At 37.7% G+C, this 22,890-nt stretch overlaps 1 protein-coding gene across 1 annotated transcript; it reads left to right on the top strand.

Moving 5' to 3' along the window:
• The first annotated feature begins 3,938 nt into the window (after nucleotides 1-3,938).
• On the top strand, nucleotides 3,939-21,338 carry LOC135213298 (leucine-rich PPR motif-containing protein, mitochondrial-like). Its single transcript, XM_064247279.1, has 9 exons — nucleotides 3,939-3,943; nucleotides 7,687-7,832; nucleotides 8,113-8,235; nucleotides 10,111-10,268; nucleotides 11,585-11,694; nucleotides 12,329-12,545; nucleotides 14,735-14,926; nucleotides 15,071-15,091; nucleotides 21,066-21,338. Exons 1-9 carry the CDS (start codon nucleotides 3,939-3,941, stop codon nucleotides 21,336-21,338), a joined length of 1,245 nt encoding a protein of 414 aa, XP_064103349.1.
• Nucleotides 21,339-22,890: the final 1,552 nt, after the last annotated feature.

Genomic DNA, 22,890 nt, shown 5'->3' with positions numbered 1-22,890 from the left:
AAAAACCTTGCTACGTCTGCGTTGTCAGATTAATCAAGTTTTTTTTTGGCACGATCTTCGTGATTCGTTTGGCGATACTTTCCAGCCTGCTGCTCCTCCTTCTCCTCCTTCTCCTCCTTCTCAGTTTTCGTCGTCGAAGACAAGCAAGTCTCCAGGTTTCGTGAAGATGAAGACGTCGTTATCGTACTAGAAAGAGCTTTCCGGGAAGGTTAACGCCTGGTATGGAGTTTCTAGGAAAGCAAAAGGAAGGACTACTTTCGCCCTGCCTCCGTCTAGACTTAGCGGTAAGGCAGGGATGTGGGTATGAGACAGGCGAGGAATTAGGATTGAAGGTTCCTACGTCTGCTCAAGGTGATTTCGCCAGCGTGGTTGATGCCTCAAGGAGGGCCCTTTTAGCCTCAGCTAAAGTATCTTGGACGACTTCAGAACTGGACATCTTTTGAAGGGACTGTTTAGGTCCAAAGAGGTATTCAACTTCTTAGACTGGTGTCTTGGAGCTTAGACAACCAATCTCGTAAGCCAGACTCGATCAGCTTGGGGGAGCTGTCCAGTGTATTGTCATGCATGGACAAGGCCGTCAGGGATGGCTCAGAGGAGTTAGCCTCTTCATTTTTCAGCAGGGGTTCTTAAGAAAAGGTCGCTTTATTGCAACTTTGCGGCTAAGTCTGTCTCTCCCGCACAGAGGACAGAACTTTTGTATGCTCCCTTCTCGAGTCATCTCTTCTCCCCCAAGCTATGGTGAAGGATCTGGCAGTTAGTCTGCAAGAGAGCCACACAAGACCTGTTGGCTCAGTCTTCGAGACGTCCGGCTGGCCCTTCAACGTCGTCAGGAGCCCAACCGTTTAGAAAGCAGAAGCCCTTTCGTGGAGGGACTTCCGCTAGATCGTCTCCTCGAGGAAGAAGCCTTCCTAGAGGTAGAGCCCCTTCCAAGTCTAGGGGCAAGAAGTGAGAGATCGTGCCTTCAGTCACCGGTAGGAGCCAGGCTGCAGTTGTTTGCAGAAGCCTGGAGAGTAAGAGAGGCAGACACCTGTCTCTCGACGTCATAGAGAAGGGTTACAAGATCCTTTCATAAACCGCCCGCCCACGTTGACTTCCACTCCCAGGACTTGTCCCCATCGTATCATCTAACAAAGCGAAAAGATACTTTTCGACCTGCTCGAGCAGAGCTCGAGAAACGCGCAGTGGAACAGGTTTTAGACCTGGCAACGCCAGGATTTTACAACAGATTGTTTCTTGTACCGAAACAATCGGGAGGGTGGCGGCCCGTCTTGGATGTAAGTCGTCTAAACCTCTTTATAGAGAAGCAGAGGTTCAAGATGGAGACACCTCAGTCAGTTCTGGGGGCCTTAAGACCCGGAGATTGGATGGTATCACTCGACCTCCAGGACGCCTACTTTCACGTCCCGATACATCCCCAATCGATGAAAGTACCTTCGGTTCGTACTGAAAGGGAAGGTCTTCAATTCAGGGCTCTTTGTTTCGGACTGAGGACGGCCCCTTTGATCTTCACCATCTTAATGAAGAACGTGGGGCGAGGTGGCTCCATCTTTCAACATCAGAATCTCGCTCTATCTGGACGACTGGCTCATACGAGCCTCCTCGCAGACCCGTGCCTGAAGACTTGCAAACGACTCTGTCTTTAGCTGCGTCCCTGGGACTTCTGGTGAACTTCGAAAAGTCACATCTGACCCCAACACAGTCCATCGTGTATCTGGGGATTCAGATGGATTCAGTGGCTTTTCGGCTTTTCCGTCCCAGGAACGTCAGCAACAAGGCATAGAAAAAGTGTCGGCCTTTCTAGGGAAGGATTCATGCTCGTGAGGGAATGGATGAGTCTGCTGGGGACCATTTCCTCGCTGGAGAAGTTTGTTTCCCTGGGGAGGCTACACCTCCGACCTCTTCAGTTCTTTCTGTCGGACAGCTGGACAGAAAAGGACAACTCGACATGAAGTTAAGCATCTCGGAAGAGGTGAAGAACCATCTAAGATGGTGGCTCGATCCGTGGAAGCTGTCAGAGGGCATATCCCTCAAGCTTCAGAACCCTGACCTAGTGTGTTCTCCGACGCGTCATCCACGGCGGGGTGGGGAGCAACTCTAGGGGGGGAGGAAGTGTCAGGTACCTGGAGAGGGAACAGGTAACCTGGCATATCAACTTCAAAGAGCTGGCAGCGGTTCAATTAGCGCTCCAGTTCTTCCAGAACAAAAGCTCCTCCCGTCGTGTAGTTCAAGTCAACTCGGACAACAACCACAGCCCTGGCATACTTGAAGAAACAAGGAGGAACACACTCTCGCTCCCTGTTTACTCTAGAGCGAAAGAGATCCTACTTTGGGCAAAGGAGAGGAGAAGTCACAAATATTGACAAGATTCATTGCCGGAGTCGAGAACGTCCGGGCAGATCTCCTCAGTCGACAAGGACAGTTATTGCCGACAGAGTGGACTCTCAATCAAGAAGTATGCCAGGAACTGTGGGGTCTTTGGGGATGCCCCTTAGTGGACATCTTTGCAACGTCAAGGACGGCGAGACTTCCTCTGATGCTCCCCGGTTCGGCGATCCGGGAGCAGTAGCAGTAGACGCCCTTCTATGGGATTGGACGGGCCTGGATCTCTACGCTTTTCCCCCCTTCAAGATCCTGGGGAGGTGATGAGAAAATTTGCAGCATCGGAGGGGACGAGGTTGACTTTAATCGCCCCCTTTTGGCCCGCAGCGATCTGGTTCACAGAGGTGATGTTCTAACTAGTGGATTATCCGAGATCTTCCTTCCGTTAAGGAGAGATCTACTCAAACAACCCCACTTCGAGAGGTACCACAAAAAACCTCTCCGCTCTGAGTCTGACTGCGTTCAGACTATCCAAAAGTTGGCCAGAGCGAGAGGTTTTTCGAAATCAGTGGCTAAAGCTATCGCCACCAGCGAGGAGACCATCATCAATCGCGGTTTACCAATCGAAGTGGGCAGTCTTTAGAAGTTGGTGTAAGAGAAAAGGAGTTTCCTCTACCACTACCTCTGTGAGCCAGATCGCCGACTTCTTGCTTTATCTGAAACAAGATCTGAAGTTGGCAGTGTCAACTATTAAAGGCTACAGAAGCGTCCCCTATCTGTAGTTTTTTGTTTTTCGCCATAGAGGTCTTGACCTCGCTAACAACAAGGATCTCCATGATCTATTGAGATCTTTCGAGACGACCAAGGTACCACACGCCAGCTACCTTCGTGGAACCTGGATGTGGTCCTCAAATATTTAATGTCAAATCGCTTTGAACCTCTTTCCTCCTTCGTCTCTACGATTTGACGAGGAAAAAGGAAACTGTATTCCTACTGCTCTGGCGACGGCGAAGAGAGTTAGCGAATACAGGCTATCAGCAAACACGTCGGTTTCAAAGGGCATAATGCAGTCTGCTCTTTGGGTATGTCGTTTCTGGCCAAAAAAAACGAAAACCTTCCAATCCGTGGCCTAGAACATTTGAGATCAAGGTATGGCAGAGATCATTGGTCAAGAGCCAGAAAGAGTCCTGTGTCCTGTTAGGGCTCTTAGAGAGTATATTCGTAGAACGAAGGATTGCAGAGGTTCTGCGGAGAACTTATGGTGTTCGGTCAAGAGACCAAACATGCCCTGTCCCAAGAATGCACTGGCATTCTTTTTAAGAAAAACAAACATCCATTAAAGAGGCGCATGCTTCTTGCAAAGACAGCGACTTTAAGATACTAAAAATTAATGCGCACGAAGTAAGGGCTATTTCGACCTCATAGCCTTTCAGAAAAACATGGCTCTTAAAGACATTTTTAAGGCTACTTTTTGGAGGGAGTACTCAGTGTTTCGCCTCGCACTACCTACGGGAGTGAGAACGACCTATGAAAACTGTTACTCTCTCGGACCATAACGTCGCCGCAGACACTAATTTTTGGGGGCAGGAGGTAGCACCCTCATCCTTTCCCCATAGAAAATGGGGTAGGTGAGTTTTTAACTATTTGGGTATGTTTATGGTTGTAGGGTCGGCTGCCGAGTAACAGTCGTCCCTTCCCTTAGCCTTTGGTATAATGCGGGAAGTTTGTTGTTAGGCTAAATTAGGTGGTGGTTTTTGCCTCGTTGCCCTCAGAAGTATGGTCATGGTCTAGTCACATTGTGGTCCGTCCCCAGGTTGACAGATCACTAGAGCGCACCAACTACACAGGTCACTACCTTGTTGGTAAACTCTAGTGAAGCAGAAGCAGGCTTGGGTGACAGTAATCACGAAGTCAGCTATGCTAACAGGTAAGGACCAAGATGTCAATCATATACATTTATATGTTTCCTAAAATTCCTTTTTCTGTCTCTCCACCGCCAAAGTGGGATTCAGCTATATATATATCTGACAGGTAAGTTTCATGAACAAAATGATATTGTTAAGATACAATAAAGTTTGTTCATACTTACCTGGCAGATATATATATTTTTAGTACCCACCCACCTCCCCTCAGGAGACAGTTGGAGATAGAAATCTGATAGAAAATGGGAATGGTTCCTGATACCGCCTCCCAGCGGCGGTGGGAATGGGTACTAACCACCCTAACTCCCACTACGTGTGTCGTAAGTTTTAGAAATTCTGTCGGACTTCAGAGAATACAGCTATATATATATCTGCCAGGTAAGTATGAACAAACTTTATTGTATCTTAACAATATCATATTTATTCAATAGCTAGCTTGTAAAAAAATAATTACAAAAAAACTTGATTGACAACTAAGCAGCATACCTACTATGGGTTTCAGAGACAGTGCAAGCACGTTTTTGGGCAATACCTATTTCTGTAACGAATACTCGTATCAGAACGAGATTTACTATAGTGCATTACACCTAGTGCCGTAATTTATAAGGGTATCGTGAATCACTAATCGTAAAGAATAAAACGACACTTGTCCTTGTACCAAGAGACAAAAACTCCATTATGCAGAAAGGGATATGAACGCTTAAAAAGCTCCACCTACCCTACCCCCCCTCCACCGACCACCCCTTTCCTTCCTTCCTTTCCTATCTCCTCTCTCTCTCTCTCTCTCTCTCTCTCTTCTCTCTCTCTCTCTCTCTCTCTGTTGCCATTCGGTATGTGTTGACCCTCTAAACTGTGGGTATAAGACTACACACAAAACGTTGAAATTGGTGAAATTAGGCTATGTATTGGAAGTATATATGTATACATAAATATAAAGCAATTTTATCATTATTGCATTACTATGACAACTAGAATTCATAGAAACAACTTTTATAATAATGAAGTTGGCGTATGTGTGAAGCCTCCACTAATGTGGCAACGATGAATTTGCCAATCTTTAGCATGCAAACATTAAAGGTTACATTTATTTATGGCATACAGATTAAAGAATTCAAAATACTAATATAGACTTAAATCAATGAAAAAGTGCTAGCAGCAAAAAAGCAAAAACAAAAAAAAAAATATATTCAAATCCACTTATCCGTTAAGTATCGTTCCTCTATGGTTTTCGGCAGCCAGATGTACGTCAAGGTTTGAATACATTGGATTGTATCTACTTTAGAATATCTGTAATTTTTCGGGGTAATTGGGTTGCAAAAAAGGGATAATATACATGAATTAAATTAAAATTTTTAAATAACAAAGTAAAGTTGAACTAAATAACGAGTAAAGTAAACAATTTAGGGAATAAAACTTTGCAGCGTCGTCATCTGCTGTTCGTAACTGTGTTTGTGGCGCGCGCTTAGGAACCAGGAACAGCAACTTGTTTAAAGTGCAATGTGGAGTGAATTAAGACCAAAATGTGTATAATAACAATCAAATAAGCACTGTGCAGTTTCAGTTGTGATGGCAGTAAGGATAAAAACCACCGATTACAAGGATAAAAAGGAATTCAGTTCAAACCATGACCCCGGGAATAAAAAGTTTCATACTTTCAGTAATATAGGCAACAAAATGTTGTTTTATTGTGCTGATTACAACTGCAATCTTGAGTAAGATCAATAAACGTTAAATATATACTCTAACATTGTTCAAATGAGTGCTGGGAAGGCTGGGAAAAATGGTCGTCGTCACTGATCAGAACCTGTACATCCACACGGTAGCCGCCATATTGGATTTCAAAACTGCCTTGAAAACATATTTTACGAAGAGCGTCACATGCTTATTTTAGTTCGTATGGGGCTTTCATATGTCACAATTATGTTGATGAAACTTCAATCTTTTGAATGGTATGCTTAAGTTGTAATTGTACTCTTGTTTCACCATTTAAATATCGAGTGAATAAGACCTGTCCACCGTGATAAGGGTTGGTAGTCGCTGGTGTTTCCCCCTATGTAACGTTTATTGATCTTACTCAAGATTGCAGTTGTAATCAGCACAATAAAACAATATTTTGTTGCCTATATTATTGAAAGTATGAAACTTTTTATTCCCGGGGTCATGGTTTTGAACTGAATTCATTTTTACCTTGTAATCGGTGGTTTTTATCCTTACTGCCATCACAACTGAAACTCCACAGTGCTTATATGATTGTTATTATACACATTTTGGTCTCAATTCACTCCACATTGCACTTTAAACAAGTTGCTGTTCCTGGTTCCTAAGTGTGCGCGCCACAGACACAGTTACGAACAGCAGACGACGAAACTGCAAAGTTTTATTCCCTAAATTGTTTACTTTACTCGTTATTTAGTTCAACTTTACTTTGTTATTTAAAATGTTTTTTTGTATATCTGGCTGCCGAAAACCATAGAGGAACGACTACGGATAAGTGGATTAGTACATATTTTTTTTTTTTTGCTGCCTTTTTTGTTTTGCTAGCACTTTTCATTGATTTAAGTCTTATATTAGTATTTTTTGAATTTCTTTAATAACTGTATGCCAGAAATAAATGTAACCTTAATTTTTGACATGCTAAGAATGGCAAAATCATCGTTGCCACATTAGTGGAGGCTTCACATACGCCGATTTATTATTTATCAAACTGTTTCCATGTATTCTAGTTGTCATAGTAATGCAATAATGATAAAATTGCTTCAATATTTATGTATATATACTTCCAATACATAGCCTAATTTCACCAATTTCAACGTTTTGTGTAAGTCTTATACCCAGTTTGGAGGGTGAACACATACCGAATGGCAACAGAGAGAGAGAGAGAGAGAGAGAAAGGAAGGCGAAGGAAGGAAGAAGGAAAGGGGTGGCAGTGGATGGGGGGGGAGAGGGTAGGTGGAGCTTTTTATGCATTCGTATCCCTTTCTGCATAATGGAGTTTTTGTCTCTTGGTACAAGGACAAGTGTCGTTATTCTTTACGATTAGTGATTCACGATACCCTAATAAATTACGGCACTGGGTGTAATGAACTATGTATTAATTTTACCAGATCTCCAGCTGGCGCTAGAAGATTATCTTAACGTTAAGAGCAAAGGCTTGTTATTTATGAAAAATACAAATTGATTTTAAAATTTGTCATTTCATATGTGCAATTTGTCAATAACAGTTCAGCAGCTTGTGGTAGTTGTTTCTAATGTAGTAGAAAGGGAAACTGCTGGTAAGGTATGTGGCCATGATGCAAGGATGCATTACATTCTTGTTTTTTTCCATGATTATGTCCTCGGAAAATAAGGTTAAGTAATCGCCTGTGATGTTCAGTTAACTATATAGTAGTGGGGCTGTAAACAAGACTTGTTATTAGCCAAATTTTAAAATTTATTTCACTTCCAGATCCGCACAAAAAGCTGTAGAGTTTGCTCCTCAGGCTGGACAGAAGCTTGATAGGGTCTTGTACCGAATTGACTCCGAGATACGACGAACAGGACGAATCTCCAGGAAAGAGGTTGAGGATGTCATTGGAGAGCTGAAGTACACAAGTAAGTTTTTAGTATAGTATTTATATGTATCTGGTTCTTGAAAATTAAATTAGTGCTGTAAGTTTCATAATGATGCATCCATTAGTGGTGCTGTAGATTTAGTTGGGAAAGCTCATGTGGTTGACTTAGTGTTTTTTCGTAAAAAGCATGAAAGTCATCCATGTGGTATGTGTTTAAATATGTGTTAATGTGATTTTACTTTACAGGTTGGAGTAAGATAGAAATATTGTACTTTTTCCTTTCATTTTTTAATCAAGTGTTATATCCCTTTCATTTGCAGAATTCGCATCAGGTACCCAGTCATTGTTGGTGCTGCGCTGTTTAGGTAGTTTATTAACCGAAGAGCTTCCAGAAGTTCGGAACAAACTTGTCCAAGAAGTCTGGGATACTCTCTTAAAATTCAGTAAGTATCATTACATTACACAGTTTATAACTTTAAGCCATTTAGATGGCTTGTTTTTGTTTTTAAGATCACTTTTACTTTGGAAGTTGTCTTTTAAGATGATTAAGTCAAGTACTTCTCTGTTTTGGAGATATTGAATCAATAACTTTAATAAATAAGTCATGTACTTTTCTGTTTTGGAGATATTGAAGTCCAGTAGCTTTTACTTGGCACATTGCTGAGCCATTTTACAAAAGGATACAAAAAATGGACGTCAGTTAGAAATTAAAGAAAACCTAAATAGATAGCTTGATATTGCCAAAGTCTGTGTGCCAGGTGATTATCATTGCAAATTCATTGCATATTGATGTCACATATCAGTAACAGATATTGATATAGTATCACTTATTTGTAATTTCCATGGAAATGCGGACCAGAGCCTTTCCTGTAGGATTACTCTACAGTAAAGCTGGAAATTGTTATTTAAACGTGGTAAGGTAGTAGAGTAGATGGGTGAATGGTTGGGGGGGCAGGGGCCCCGGACTGGAACCCACTCACTTCCTGATATTAAGCACCTTCAGCATCAGGGGTTGTGCAGGATGGTTGAAGCAGGCTTATAATAAAATGCTGTGGTTTGTATTCACTGGAAAAATACAAGTTAGTATTCTAAAAATTTGATGATTTGTGCGTATGGAGATAACAAACTACTCACCATTTTTTTGTAGGAGGCTCATCCTGAGGTGGAAGGATAGTCTTGTCTGACTGGTAAGTTGAATCTCCATTTGGAAATGCTATACTTCTGATCACTTGAGCAGAGGAGCAGTGACTTGTAACTTTTATAATGGGGTTTAGGGATACCAGACAGATAGGGACCTGAGCTAGAGTGAGATGTATATGCAGTTTTGGAACTGCAGACAACGCTGCTATCCCTGCAAGGTGCCTGGGGACCCGAGCCATCAGTTTCTCTGGATATCTTCTCATTTGGACCTGTGGAAGCTGTGTAGTCTCCCAGGCTCCTCTTGGACAGAATAATATCTTGTCTAAGGTATTAGGAGAATAGCATGCTAGAGTTGAATGGCTGAGTGGTTGGTTTCTTGCTTCCTTCCCTTTCTCTATGAGGCAGCAGCTTTGACCAGAATTGTGCTGGAATGTGCGCAAATGTAGGTAAGCTACATGATCAATCATCCAAGTCTTCAGCTTCAGTGTATAAGATGTAACACTGCTCTCCCTTTTAGCAAGTGAGGTGTGGGTGGCAGCTTCAATGTATAAGATGCAACACTGCTCTCCCTTTTAGCAAGTGAGGTGTGGGTGGGTTAGAGTTTTAACTTCAAACCATAAACTTTTATTGATCAGATTTTAGCAGCCATTTGACTTCTGTTATTCCTCTTAATAGAGTGAGAGTCCAGATATTTCTCACTCAAGCTTAGGGCCCTATCAATCTGTCATCCTGATGCCAGATCAGATAGGAAGTTACAGGAGTCCTGCTCACTGGCCAACTGGAAACATGACATTTTCAGTGGAAAGTAACTTACCAGTCAGTTTAGAGACTATCTCGCACATCGGAGTGAATCTTTTTATGTAAAGTTGATGGTTCATATTCTCACAGGAAAGGAGCAACTCACAAAATTGGAAGCAATTTGTATTTCTCTTAGGTATACAAACAAGAGCCTTTTATCATAATGTCACCTCAACCAGGTCAGTCTCAGATACACAAGAAAAGTGCTTTTTGATGGCAAAACCCCACTCACCCACTTACTATCAACTACCTTGTTACCATGCACCTAGAACAATTTGTAAGTTGTGTAGAGGCATATTCTTATATAAAAGTCTGTGATCTCTGTACTGCTAGGGAAAAATAGGATTGTATTTAAGAATTAATTTTTTTTGGTGTTTCAGATGTACCCCTTGATATTAGTCATTACAATACATTACTAAGAGTCTACATTGAAAATGGACATGAATTTTCACCCATCGAATTTTTATCCGCCCTTGAAAAGGCTGGCATTGAACCAAATAGAGTTACATACCAACGACTGATATTGCGATACTGTCAAGTAAGTACTTAGATTTCATGCTTTAGTTTGGTCATTACTAATAAAGTACAAATATTAAGAATTGGGAAAAGTTTTTAATTTTGATTAGTTGTGTGTAAACAGTTATTTGCCAAGACTATTTTTTCATCATTGGCAATAAGAAATTTTTAAGTGCATAATTTGTTTTAGGTTTTTAGTAAATTTTAAACTTTCAGTTGTAAAGGTAAACGCTGCAAAGTTACGCAGTATATAGTTAATTCAGGATTTTATAATAAGTAAAACTTTTTAAAAACTTGGCAGCCTTTTCTTTAATATACCAGTGTTGCCTTTCACTCAGTTAAGAGAGTGTATATGCCTAAATAATAATTTTAAGTTATTTAGTTGTTCTTCATAGTATAGTAAGTGTTTTTATTTTTAAAAGTTCATTAACATAATTATATAAGATTTTCCCATTAAGGAGAGAGATGTGACTTATGTTCCCATCTCTCCAGTCTTTTGCTCGTTCTTCCTGAATTCCCATCTGGTCTTGATCTTCATCTATGCCCTTTCTTCTTGCTTGCCTGCTTCCTATTAGCTTTTCTTTTGCCGCGCTGCTATTCCTTCCATATGTACTATTTTTTGTTCTAAATTGTTTTTTTCTGCCCTTTTTCCCCTAAACGGGAAGTGCCATCAGTGCACCTCCTGCAGTGGCACTGTAGGCAGGTTCTTTGTATCGTCCATCTAGGCCACTAGAGGCAACCCCTTTCTTACATATTTTTACTGTACCTCTATTCATATTGTCTTTCTTCCATCATACTTTCCATCCTCTTCTTACAGTTGCTGGTACCTTTTAAACCCTTTCAGTGCTGAATGACCTCATAGGACCCAGTGTTGGGCCCTTTTGTACTATAATCATAATTCTAGTTCAGCCATCATTTTTCATGTACCACTGAGTTCACCTTTTTCTTTGTCTATAGCACAACATCCCTATGCCTATATATATATATATATTATATGGAGTCATAGTGTTTTCCCTTTCTGCACTCCTTTGTAACTTCCTATGTTACTGTGATAAACAGTATGCCATCTTTTATCGCAAAACCTTGTTATACACCTGCCATTGCTTATATTCTAAACTTTGTTTGTGGTACGTGTGTCGTGTGGAATCCCTTGTCATTTTCATGTCCTAACTTCTTGAGAAGGACTCCTCTCTCTCTCTCTCTCTCTCTCTTCTCTCTCTCTCGTCCCTACTCTCTCTCTCTCGTCTCCTCTCTCTCTCTCTCTCTCTCTCTCTCATTATAAGTAACTGAAGCTTGAATTGCATGTGACAACCTAACCAATTTATTTTATCTTTCCAGCTAGGTGACATAGAAGGTGCTAGTAAAATTTTGGAGTTTATGAAAGAAAAGGAATTACCTGTCAATGAATATGTGTTTAACTCCCTGATCATTGGTCATGCACGATCCAAGTAAGTTTCAAGAGTTATATGTTTTAGTAGTATGGCTTTGAAAGAAAGATTTATTTCAAATTCCTTGTGTTGAGTTTAATCAGGTTCCAATAATTGGTTAGTACATACTTTATGGAGAAACATAGTATAGATAAAAAGGAAAAGACAAAAGTATTTTCAACCATTAACAGTAATCCTAAAGTCAAAGTCTTGTTTGTTCTAAGAATAAAGCTGTGATTAGCAAAATCTTACTTTTTTCATCATGTAAAATTACTGTTTATACTGTGGTAATTATTTTGGTGTCATTTTCAATCAGAATACAGTACTTGTGCTTTATTGTGGCTTGTTTAAGGAAATAAAAGAATGAAAAGGATATAAGGCACAATAGGAGTTGCAAATCCCCCCAAAACTGTTTATAGACATATTAAAGGATCCAAAATATGACATTCTGTTATTTCTCAGGTTAGGTTTTCATTGACTCACCAGCAAGTCATAAGTGATCAAAGGTTGCTTTTTTAATTCATGATACCTGCATTGCTTAAAGCTAGAGAAGTGTGTGAAGAGAGTTAATGCAGTGTTAGAAATGTAGATTTGCTGTATTCTCAAGATTTTAGGTATTTGGCTGAAATACATAAGTTGTATATTTTTGTTTCAGTGACATGGAAAGTGCCCATGGTGTCCTGGGTGTGATGAAAACTTCTGGACTGACTCCAAGTGCAGAAACTTATATGAATTTAATGGTTGGCTATGCTGAAAAGGGTGATATGGAAAGCCTAGAAAAAGTCGTAAAGGAATGTGAATCATCAGATATTTCGTTGCAGAATCGTGGAATACATGGAAGTTTATTTATGCTTTGGCTTCCAAGGGTCACAGTCAGCATGTATCTGTAGTAAGTATTAAAAGGTGTTTTCAGAACTTGAAAGTAAATTAAAAGTATTCTCTCAGCTTTTTGATAAAATTATTTCACATACTTTTGTCTACCTTGACTGCATCTGTCCATCTGTTTTGGGTCAAATTATGTAACTCATTCCTGACCTGTTCCCTTTGTCCGATGGACTTGAAAATTTTGCAGTGACCTCTAGTGACCCCTACAGTGACCTCTCCCATTTATCTCAAGATTTGTATGAAAATCTTTGGATTTTTCATGCCTTCTTTGACTTAGTAAATAAGTTTAATAACTGTAGGGACTTTTTCATTCTTTGGCTCAACAGGATATCACATCAAATTTTTTTAGTTACAATCATAGATCAGTTACAATTTCTGTCAAAGATAAATACTAATGTAAATTTTAAAAAATCTTATTTCAATAGTTTCAAACAATATAAACTTTACTCTATTATCCTAAAACACTATTGTTAATATATAGCCCAGAGCCATGTGTGAAAACTAAGCAAGTTACCCTGAATAGAGATTACCCCTGAATAGAGAGAGAGAGGGAGATAAACAAAAGTACACATGAACATTAAAATATTTAATATACAAGTGACAGTAATTACACAAAAGTAAACAAAGATTAATTCACAAAACTGGGTTATAAAAATATACATTATCAGTGAACATTAAACTAAGGTCAGTAATAAAAAAAAATGTGAAACTTCCTTACAAAGCATCGAAGCTACAAGCCAATCAGCAACTAGCAAAGCTAATATCCTGTTCTGTGATTGGCTCTTGTAATCCTTCCAGCCAATAGCTTGTTGTGCTACAAGCCAATCAGCATTGAGGTAATCATACCCTTCATTTATACTCTGCTGTGTAATTTGCTACACACACACACACACACACACACGGGGAGGGGGAGGAAGGCGGCCGGCGGCAGTTAGCAAGCTGAACTGAGTTCTAACATCAGTTAAACGATTAAAATGTCAGTATTACAGTATACACATATTTCTATCAACCACATTCATCCATCTCTCATATTGATATTTTGCTGTGTTCACATTAATATCAATATTTGAAAATTTCTAAATCACTTATTATCTTACAAAACAAATATACATACATATTACATATGCATAAAAATTCTTTCTTTATATCAGTGAGAGAGAGAGAGAAAAGATAGCTTTGCCTGGTGCTAACCATATGGCAAGATGATTGACAAGTTATGCTCTCATCCCTCCCCCTAAGATGAGACTGAAAAAGATCAGGGTAAACAATTATATTGAACGAAAATCTTCGTAATTGACTATATTTTGATATTATGTTGTATGTACATTAATATTTGCAAAATTAGTAAATCATTTATTTATAAAAAAAAATTCCCTCTTATCTGAGAGAGAGAGTATTGAGGGATTTTTCTTTAACATTTGATTGATATTTGACTGAGTTTACATTATATTAATATTTGAAATTTAATAAAAAAGGAAGTTTTATAAAAAAAAACTATTTTAGTCACAAAAATCAAAGAACAAAGATACGCAATTGGTAAGTATTGCTGTATAAAAAAATCCGTTTATTACTGTATTTCCCCGCGATATATTGGGAGATACGTTTCACAGAAAAAACACGAAGTACTGAATCCATGATTGCTGAACCGCAATCTAGCAGGGCCCCAGTGCACAGTGTAGAACTAATTTAGGCAGGTAGCCTATAAAGCTGTTCAGTTGCAATGACAGTTTTACTTCATGTACTTATATAGTAGTAGGAGAGTTTATATATTTATTCGCTACAGCATTGCTGCTCTAAAATGCAATCTGATCAGTTGTGATTGGTTTTGAGAGTCTTATGTTATTTTTTCAGGCTACTTACATTAATGATGCATGCCAGTGTTTGTAAACTCAGTGTGCCTATTAATCTGATGCAGTAATAGATAAGGGGAAACTGTAAATATAAACAAAACTGAATTATCTCCCATTGCTAAGCTAGCTTTCCTCTCTCTCTCTCTCTCTCTCTCCTTAAATCTCTCTTTCTCTCTCTCGTCTCTCTCTCTCTCTCTCTCCAGACAAGTTTAATGTAAATATGGTAGACTGTCACTAGCATGTAATGTACCTGTAAAGCTTCTCAGTTTTAATACTTTATGTTTAGTTGACATATTTTGTATATATATATATTTTTTATTTTGCAGTTCATTGAAAAACTGGAAAAGGTCTTTGGATACCAACAAGATGCAATGAACCTGATTTATCGCCTGATTAATGCAGGCTGCGATGAAGTTGCTTACCAGATGTTCGAAACCATGCCAGTACCTCAAAATCATGAAGGGGAAATTGCGCCTGTCGGAACTTTCTTTTTAAGACAACTCATTAGGTCTGGCTTGGTAAGTATCTGCTTGTTGCTGTCTCCCTCCTAAATTTTCCTCCCAGCTCCCCTCAGTCTCGATAGCCCCATACGGCCCCTTTGCATTTGGTTACTCAACTGTTGTCATGCTTTGTACAAGTTTTTGTTTTTTTTTATTTTTTAGAAATTTGATCCAGGTGGGAAGGTGAGAAACTTTTAAATGAAATGGTACTTTAATTAGAATGGTGTTAGCCATTTTCTCTTTGAAGATTAGTACAGTGTGGCTGGCATAGTTGTGTAAAATGTTTCAGGGGATGAAAAGAAATTTAGGGAAATTTTACGATATTTATCAAAGGACATAAAGTTTTAATTGAAGATTGTATTTTACATATGTGACTCATACAGTGCCATTATCTGGCAAATAAAATATGTATGTAGTGTTCAGTTATTTAAAAAGTAACTAAATTTATCTTTGGTGATAAAGTGGTTTGTTTCCAGATTATGAGTAATAATAAGACCTCAAGAGTCACTTTCATAGACTGATATTAGTATTTAAGTAAAGTAATAATTAGGAATAGCTATTAAGATGGATGGAAATTAATAGGCCAAAAAACAGTGCCTCTGGTGGTGAGTGATGAGGGAACTGTAAATACTTATCATAAAGATAATAACCCCCAAGAAACATTAGTCTTAGAATCCTACACAATAACCCCCGACCGAAAACCCTCAGGGTTCACTCGCTACGAAAAATTTGATTTTTCTGAAATGGTTATACAGTGGGGCATCGCTTATTCACGGATCAGTATTCACGGATCCAGTTAATCACGGGTTTTTTCTTGGACCGTTTCTCATGTTACATCACTGGTATGAATCGCTGCATCACGGGTTTGTTGTGTTGCGTATGCGATGTTTTTTCGGTATGGCTAACCCTCGGCCGTGGTCCGATAACTACCAACATTCATTTAAAGACTCATATAATGATATTAACTGACAATAAAGGTAATAAAACCATTCTCACCTAATATATTATTGTCCTATCTTCGAAATAAATGCCTATTCAAGGTTTATGTACGACGTTCATTGGTAGGCTAAGCGTAGTTGCAGTGCAATAACCACCAACGTACACAAACATTCACATTATGATATTAACTGACAATAAAGGTAATAAAACCATTCTTACCATATATATTATAGTCATATCATAATAAATAGCCTATTCGAAGAATAATTCCACATCATTGCACTCAACTTATCGTCGGAGTGGCCAGCCACAAAATGTAAGCATATACCTTTACGTACGAAAAAAAATAAAAATGGTTTATGTATACGGTTGCGTTCAAAGTGACATTTTTTGTTTTGATAAACTTTTAGAAATTTTAATAGTAGTGTAGTGTAATTACAGTAGTAATAGCATTAAGGCTAAAATTAATTCGAACTTCATTATTATTTTGGCAGTATTCGTATATAACTTCTCTGAACAATGTAGTCATACAAACGCTATTTGTCATAGAATATTGTAAGTATTGCTGTTTGTTATTGGCGACGAAGCGTAAACGAAATACATAAAAGCATTTTTTACCTTATATAATTATCGTCATATCTTCATAATAAAAAGGATATTCGTGGAGTAACTTCCATATCAGTGAAATCAATTTTATCTATGCGAGGCCAGCCAGCTGACAAAATGTACGTACGTATATGAAAATCAAATTATGGTAGCGTTCACAGGCAAGATTAACTTTCGAAATTTTTATAGTACTATTCATGCTACGTAGTAATAATGTTTGGAATATACGTAACATTAATTTTCAATACAAAATATCATCGTTATTTTGGTAGTGAATAATAGTTTAGAATTATCATACATACAATATTTTTAACGATACAATAACTATCATTTGTACTACTAAAACCATCTTCACATAAGTAATTTTTCGTAAGATATGTGTTGTTACAAAAGCTAGCTTATACATAAAGGCTTTTATAATTTAAGTCATCTTAGATATACATATGTACCCAACTCATTGTGGGGAAATTTACTACTGTTTCCTCGGATATTGAAATACTTTAGCATCATTCAAACACTTTAATAATATAATGCATAAATACTAGGCTATACATACATCGTATACAAATACTACATACAGTTATATACACATACTTTTATATACAAAGTTAACAGTTATATACACATACTTTTATACAAATTAATCATATGAGTAGTGATCAGACGACAGCTGTGCACTGGACTACGTACGTACTACTTGGAAGATAAAACAAACAAAATTTTGTTGTTGTTAGTCGCCGGGATAGATTAACATTTTTCCAGAGATTAAAGAGCTGAATTTTGTTTTGAAGGTATGTCAACCGCGTTAGTAAATAGGTATCATCATCTAAGGAATTTTTTTTTTCTCTTTTTTGCGGAAGAATCTTCAAGCCATTTTGCATTCAAAGTAATGAGAAGGAATCATTCTATTCTTCATGAAATCAGTAAAATACTTACACTAATAATAAAAACTGAAAACTACGTACTGTATGCAAAACACATACATCCATCGTTAGCTTCGTGTGTTGTAAACGTTCATTCTAAGAAATTGCAGAGTAGTATAACTAACACCTGATTGGTTGGTTGGTAGCCATGGAGGATCTGTTATCCAATGACTGCCCTCTGCTTCTGTTCTATTTATAGAACATACGCCATGGATGGCACTAGGTTTGAACGTTACCATGTTCGTGATTTTCTGACTGCTGACGGCAAAATTACTCAATAATTTTCTTTATATAATTATTCCTTCGTGAAAACAATAATATAATATCGCGGTTGACATACCTTCAAAACAAAATTAAGCTTTTTAATCTCTGGAAAAATGTTAATCTATCCCGGCGACTAACAACAACAAAATTTTGTTCGTTTTATCTTCCAAGTAGTACGTACGTAGTCCAGTGCACAGCTGTCGTCTGATCACTACTCATATGATTAACTTTGTATATAAAAGTATGTGTATATAACTGTTAACTTTGTATATAAAAGTAGTGTATATAACTGTATGTAGTATTTGTATACGAGTAAATATGTATAGCCTAGTATATGCATTATATTATTAAAGTGTTTGAATGATGCTAAAGTATTTCAATATCCGAGGAAACAGTAGTAAATTTCCCCACAATGAGTTTGGGTACATATGTATATCTAAGATGACTTAAATTATAAAAGCCTTTTATGTATAGCTAGCTTTTGCAACAACACATATCTTCCGAAAAATTACTTATGTGAAGATGGTTTTTAGTAGTACAAATGATAGTTATTGTATCGTTAAAAATATCAAAGTGAACGAAGTCGCAAAGTCAATTCTATGTCATGTTTTTAACTTTAACGTATAGTGGTATGAAAAACACCAGTGTGTCGTAGTGGATGCGTCATCAATATAGTGGTATGAAAATACCACATGGTGTTGTAGCGATACGTAATCACAAAGTACAATCCTTTTCCCGGACCATCCTCAGAATTTTACGACTCTTCAACTTCAAGATCGATATGGTATATTATATAGTCATACTTATTGTTAAAATTCACAAGTTGAACTGCAAAACATTATTATATTTTGATTGTTATGTACATATATTTTTTTGTGTTTTACGGAAGGTGTTTTGAAAATAAATACCTATTAGTGAACATATGGTATTAATTGTCCCACTATTTTATTATAGGTGATCTTAATTATCTCACATTCATTTAACAGTATTATATTATATTTATTTAAATAAACTGTAATTAATAAATACACTAATGAAAAACATAAAGGGAAAAAAATGTTTTTGCTGCAGTAGTGGTGTTTGTTTGATTATGCATCTGACCTCACATTTCCGAAATCTGAAAAATTCCAAAAAACCGAAACATCGGAATGTGTGTACTGCACATTTTTTAAACACGCACACAATGTCTACACATTTACTGCAAATTACAGTATGTACGTATTTATTCCTGGAGAGAGAGAGTAGAGAGAGAGAGAGAGAGAGAGAGAGAGAGAGAGAGAGAGAGAGAGAGAGAGAGAGAGAAGAGAGAGAATGATTAAGGAAAACTCCAAGGCGTGTTATTTTTACAATTATTTTATTATCTTGGGATTTTTTTTTTTAATCTTGAGATTTTCTATTCAATTCTCGAGATTAATAAGAAAAACCGTAAATTGACTAGCATCACACACATCTGAATGACTCGGCCATTAGCAGGCTAAACCACCACCTTATGACTGCATGATACATGAGATACATGCACAAAAACAAAACCACTGTTTATTGGTTGAAAATTAGGGGTTGTACGATATGGAGAGATTGCACGGTTTATTCGAGTATATACGGATAGTGATATTTTTTTGAGCCTTTTATGGAAACAAAAATCTAGCAAGAAATTGCCATTCCCAGTTGGCAACACTGGCCTACAAACGTTTGTTTGTTGTTGTTATGAAATGTGGTGTGCGGCGCGTTCTTTTAAATTGCACCCATATAAACGAGTTAATTATGTGGCATCCAAAAGCCCTGATTCTTTTACTCTTATGGGAAAGACACCTAAAGGTCAGATGAAGGTTTTTACGTGGAATATACTAGTATTAACGTGTTGTGACGAAGAAGAGATGTTTCGCTGCATACTGTTGGTAGCATTATCGTTATTATATTACTGGATTGGCACTGCAAAATTGTCGCCATCTTTTATCAACATAGATTGTTGGTGAGTACCCATATGATTTACATATTTTGATAGTTCTCTTACCACTCATCCTCTCTTTCTTATAAAAAAAAAAAAAAGAGGCCCACCATGCGTATGTAGGCTTCTAGCTGTAATCCCTAGGCTAGTAGGCTACATATGTACAGTAGTACATATACTACATTTATTTTTTCGAACTGGATATTGTACGGCAGCCGTACCCCGATCGCGGTAGATATTGGTACGCAGTGAATTGCGCATGCGCGAACCCTTGTTTACCGTCTCACTCATATCCAAAGGACTATATACTGAAGTATATACGCAGTCTTTGGGCATATCAGTAACAGCAAGAAAAATGGTGACGGAACATCATGAAACGCGGAATAATAATTAGTTTTTCGCCGAAAAACAGATGTTTTCACAGGCTTTAAAACGAGCTGAAAAAAGCCATAGACATCTATGAAGACTCAAACTTTCAAAAATTTGGTAATTCATGATATATACGTAGGTCACGACGAATCGATCGAACGGCCCTGAAAAGAATTCCGAAGAGGAATTCAAAGAGGATTTATATATAATATACACTACCATCGTACCTTTGGTGACTTTCTCGGCCCTTTATTCTGCCCGACATCGGCAGTTGCAAGGGCCGTTATACACTTTACATATTCTTTTAATTCACTTCATTGGGTTATTGCAGCTGTCTGAGAAGACGATGGAATTTACCAGGTAGTGAAATGGCAAAATTAAACAAAATTTCAGCACTATTCCATTAAAATTGGGATAGTGTTGTTTTTCTAGTACAAAAAAAGCGGGACAAAATTCACAAAAGCAAAACAAAAAAGGGGGGGGAGGGACATTTTGCTAACTAAAAAAAGGGGGACAGATGTTCAAAAAGCGTGACTGTCCCGCCTAAAAGCCGAACTCTGGTTTACATAATACGTATGTTATTAGCAAACTGGTAAACGGATATAGCTAACTGCCGTATCTACAGCAAGTCAAGAGCGCAATACGGCACCAATGACAGAATCTGCCGTACACTCACCGCACTATACTATTTGTACGGCAGGAAGTCTGAAATTGACGCATGCGCAATTCACTGCCGTACCAATATCTACCACGATCGGGATACGGCTGCCGTACCTATATCCTGTGCCTTATTTTTTGAAGGCTAATTTTGTACAATAACTTTAAAACTGTCTTGAATTTAGTTTTAGGTGATAGTTGAAAACATATTTGGTGTTTGAACTAAAGTAGGCAGTTATAAACATTGGAATAGTGGTCTTGGGTGGGTTAACTATTAAAGTAGGCAGTTTTAAGCAATTTTTGAGGGGGGTATCAGGATAACACGGGTATTTACTTATCACGGGGGGGTTCTGGGTCCTATCCCCGTGGATAACGAGGCCCCACTGTATTTAGCATTAAAGACTCGAGTTAGTATTTTTTTCTGAAACTTTAATCAGTACTTTTTACTTTTCAGTATTCAGTTGTTACTATAGTTCAGTACTGTCAGAAAATGAAGAGAGAAGGGTTGAACTTGTACGCAATGGAGAGATGCCTGCAATTTGCTCTCTCAATGGGAAGGCCAGAACTGGCATTGCCTCTCATGCGAGTGATTGTGGAAGATGGAGGCACTGTGAGGTCGCACTATTTTTGGCCAGTTTTTGTACAATGCTCAAATGAAGGAGATAAGGAAAGTGAGTATCTGTGCATCTGTTTGATATTTATATTGGTAGAAATTTTTCTCTTATAGAAAAAAACGTCTTTTTACAACAAAGTTTTTTATATAAACCCTTTAAACATTAAATAGCCTTCACCTTTTGTTTTCTTCTTTCACTTGGTAAAGTAGTTTCACCTAACTGTCAAGGTGTTAACTCTGCATTTTAGCACAATTCCTTGTAAGTTCTCATTATGGTGTTCCCCCGTATTCATGGCGGATGCGTACCAGACCCCCTCCCCCCTGCGAATAGCTAGCATCCGTAAATAGTTGAAACCCCTATATAAATTCTTAAATCTGCCTTTGTTCGTATGCAGAACAAACCTTCGGTCTTTACAATAGGACATTTTCTAAGCACTAGCTGGTTGCGTATTTTGTTAGTTAAAACTCAAGAAAAACCCACTACAAATGTTTATACTTGTTTTTTTTAATAATTTTATCACAAAAAATGCATTTTATGATCATGATGAAATTAATAAAAAAAACTGGAATTTATGGATATTTCTCTTATAAAATTATTTAGATCTCAGTTTTGAAGATATGCAATGGACCTCTCTTATTTGTAGTCGTGACATTCGTGGATTTCTCTTGGACCATATTTACCCATTACTAGTGGGAAATTCATATACGTATTCGCAGTCACAGTATTTTTCAATGAGCAATATCCAAAAATATTGTATTTTCATATAAATTTTCATGATTAAATGCGCTCTTTGTGATAAAACTATTAAAAAAAACCAGGTATAAGCATTTTTAGTGAGTTTTTCTCGAGTTTGAACTAACAAAGGCAGTTTTAAGGGTTTTTATAGGGGTTGTAAGTATTTGTGGATTCTAGCTATTCGTTGGGTGGTCTGGTATGCAACCCCCATAAATACGGGGAGTCCACTGTAAGTGAAATAAGAAGCAATTACTGCAAAAAAAACAAATGATGATATAGTGTATGCAGTATTTGTTATTGAGATGAGGACTAAGGTTTTGATCATTTAATAGAAAAGTATCATGGAAAAAAGTTTTTGCAATAAAAGGCTTTATAAACTGACTAACTCTTAATGGATGGGCATCATCATATGAGTGTGTATGGATCTATTGCAGTTTTTGAGTGATGGAAGGGCTAACTTTTATGATTATTGATATATTACACACCATACAATTTGGATGAATTTAGCCCATAAGATACTCATACCACTTCAATGGTCAGTAAATGACTTGTGGTAACTGTAGCAGCTCAGCACAGGAGAGAGGGTGATCAGTATGCCTTGAGACCTGATTGGGGAATGTGTTGCCCTCTCTCATTATTTATTTGCTCTTGAATATACTCATGGATTGCTGTTGGTTTTAATTCATATCTTTTATGATAGTATGTCGGCTATAATTGTAATTTTGTAAAGAAATATTAGAAAACACATGTGTACCTCCCAAAAAATTACTACATCTCCCCATCTCAGTAAATCTCATAAATATCTTACAACAAATATACTCAGAGTTTGTTACTGGTTTTAGTTCTTATCTGTTATGACATTGTGTATGCTGTAATTATAATTTTACTAGAAATAAAATAAATTATTAGAGAAGTCATGCATAACTTGGT

The sequence above is a fragment of the Macrobrachium nipponense genome, chromosome 42, assembly GCF_015104395.2.
Source record: "Macrobrachium nipponense isolate FS-2020 chromosome 42, ASM1510439v2, whole genome shotgun sequence".
NCBI lineage: Eukaryota > Metazoa > Arthropoda > Malacostraca > Decapoda > Palaemonidae > Macrobrachium > Macrobrachium nipponense.
The sequence above is the reverse complement of the archived record's forward strand: the minus strand, read 5'-3'. Positions and strand labels throughout refer to the sequence as shown.

What these genes read in the sequence shown, in the direction of transcription:
- LOC135213298 (XM_064247279.1), top strand. An exon ending in GGATACTCTCTTAAAATTCA is followed by an intron (nt 8,236 to 10,110) that starts GTAAGTATCATT and finishes TTGGTGTTTCAG; the next exon opens with ATGTACCCCTTGATATTAGT. An exon ending in TTTGGCTTCCAAGGGTCACA is followed by an intron (nt 12,546 to 14,734) that starts GTCAGCATGTAT and finishes TTTATTTTGCAG; the next exon opens with TTCATTGAAAAACTGGAAAA.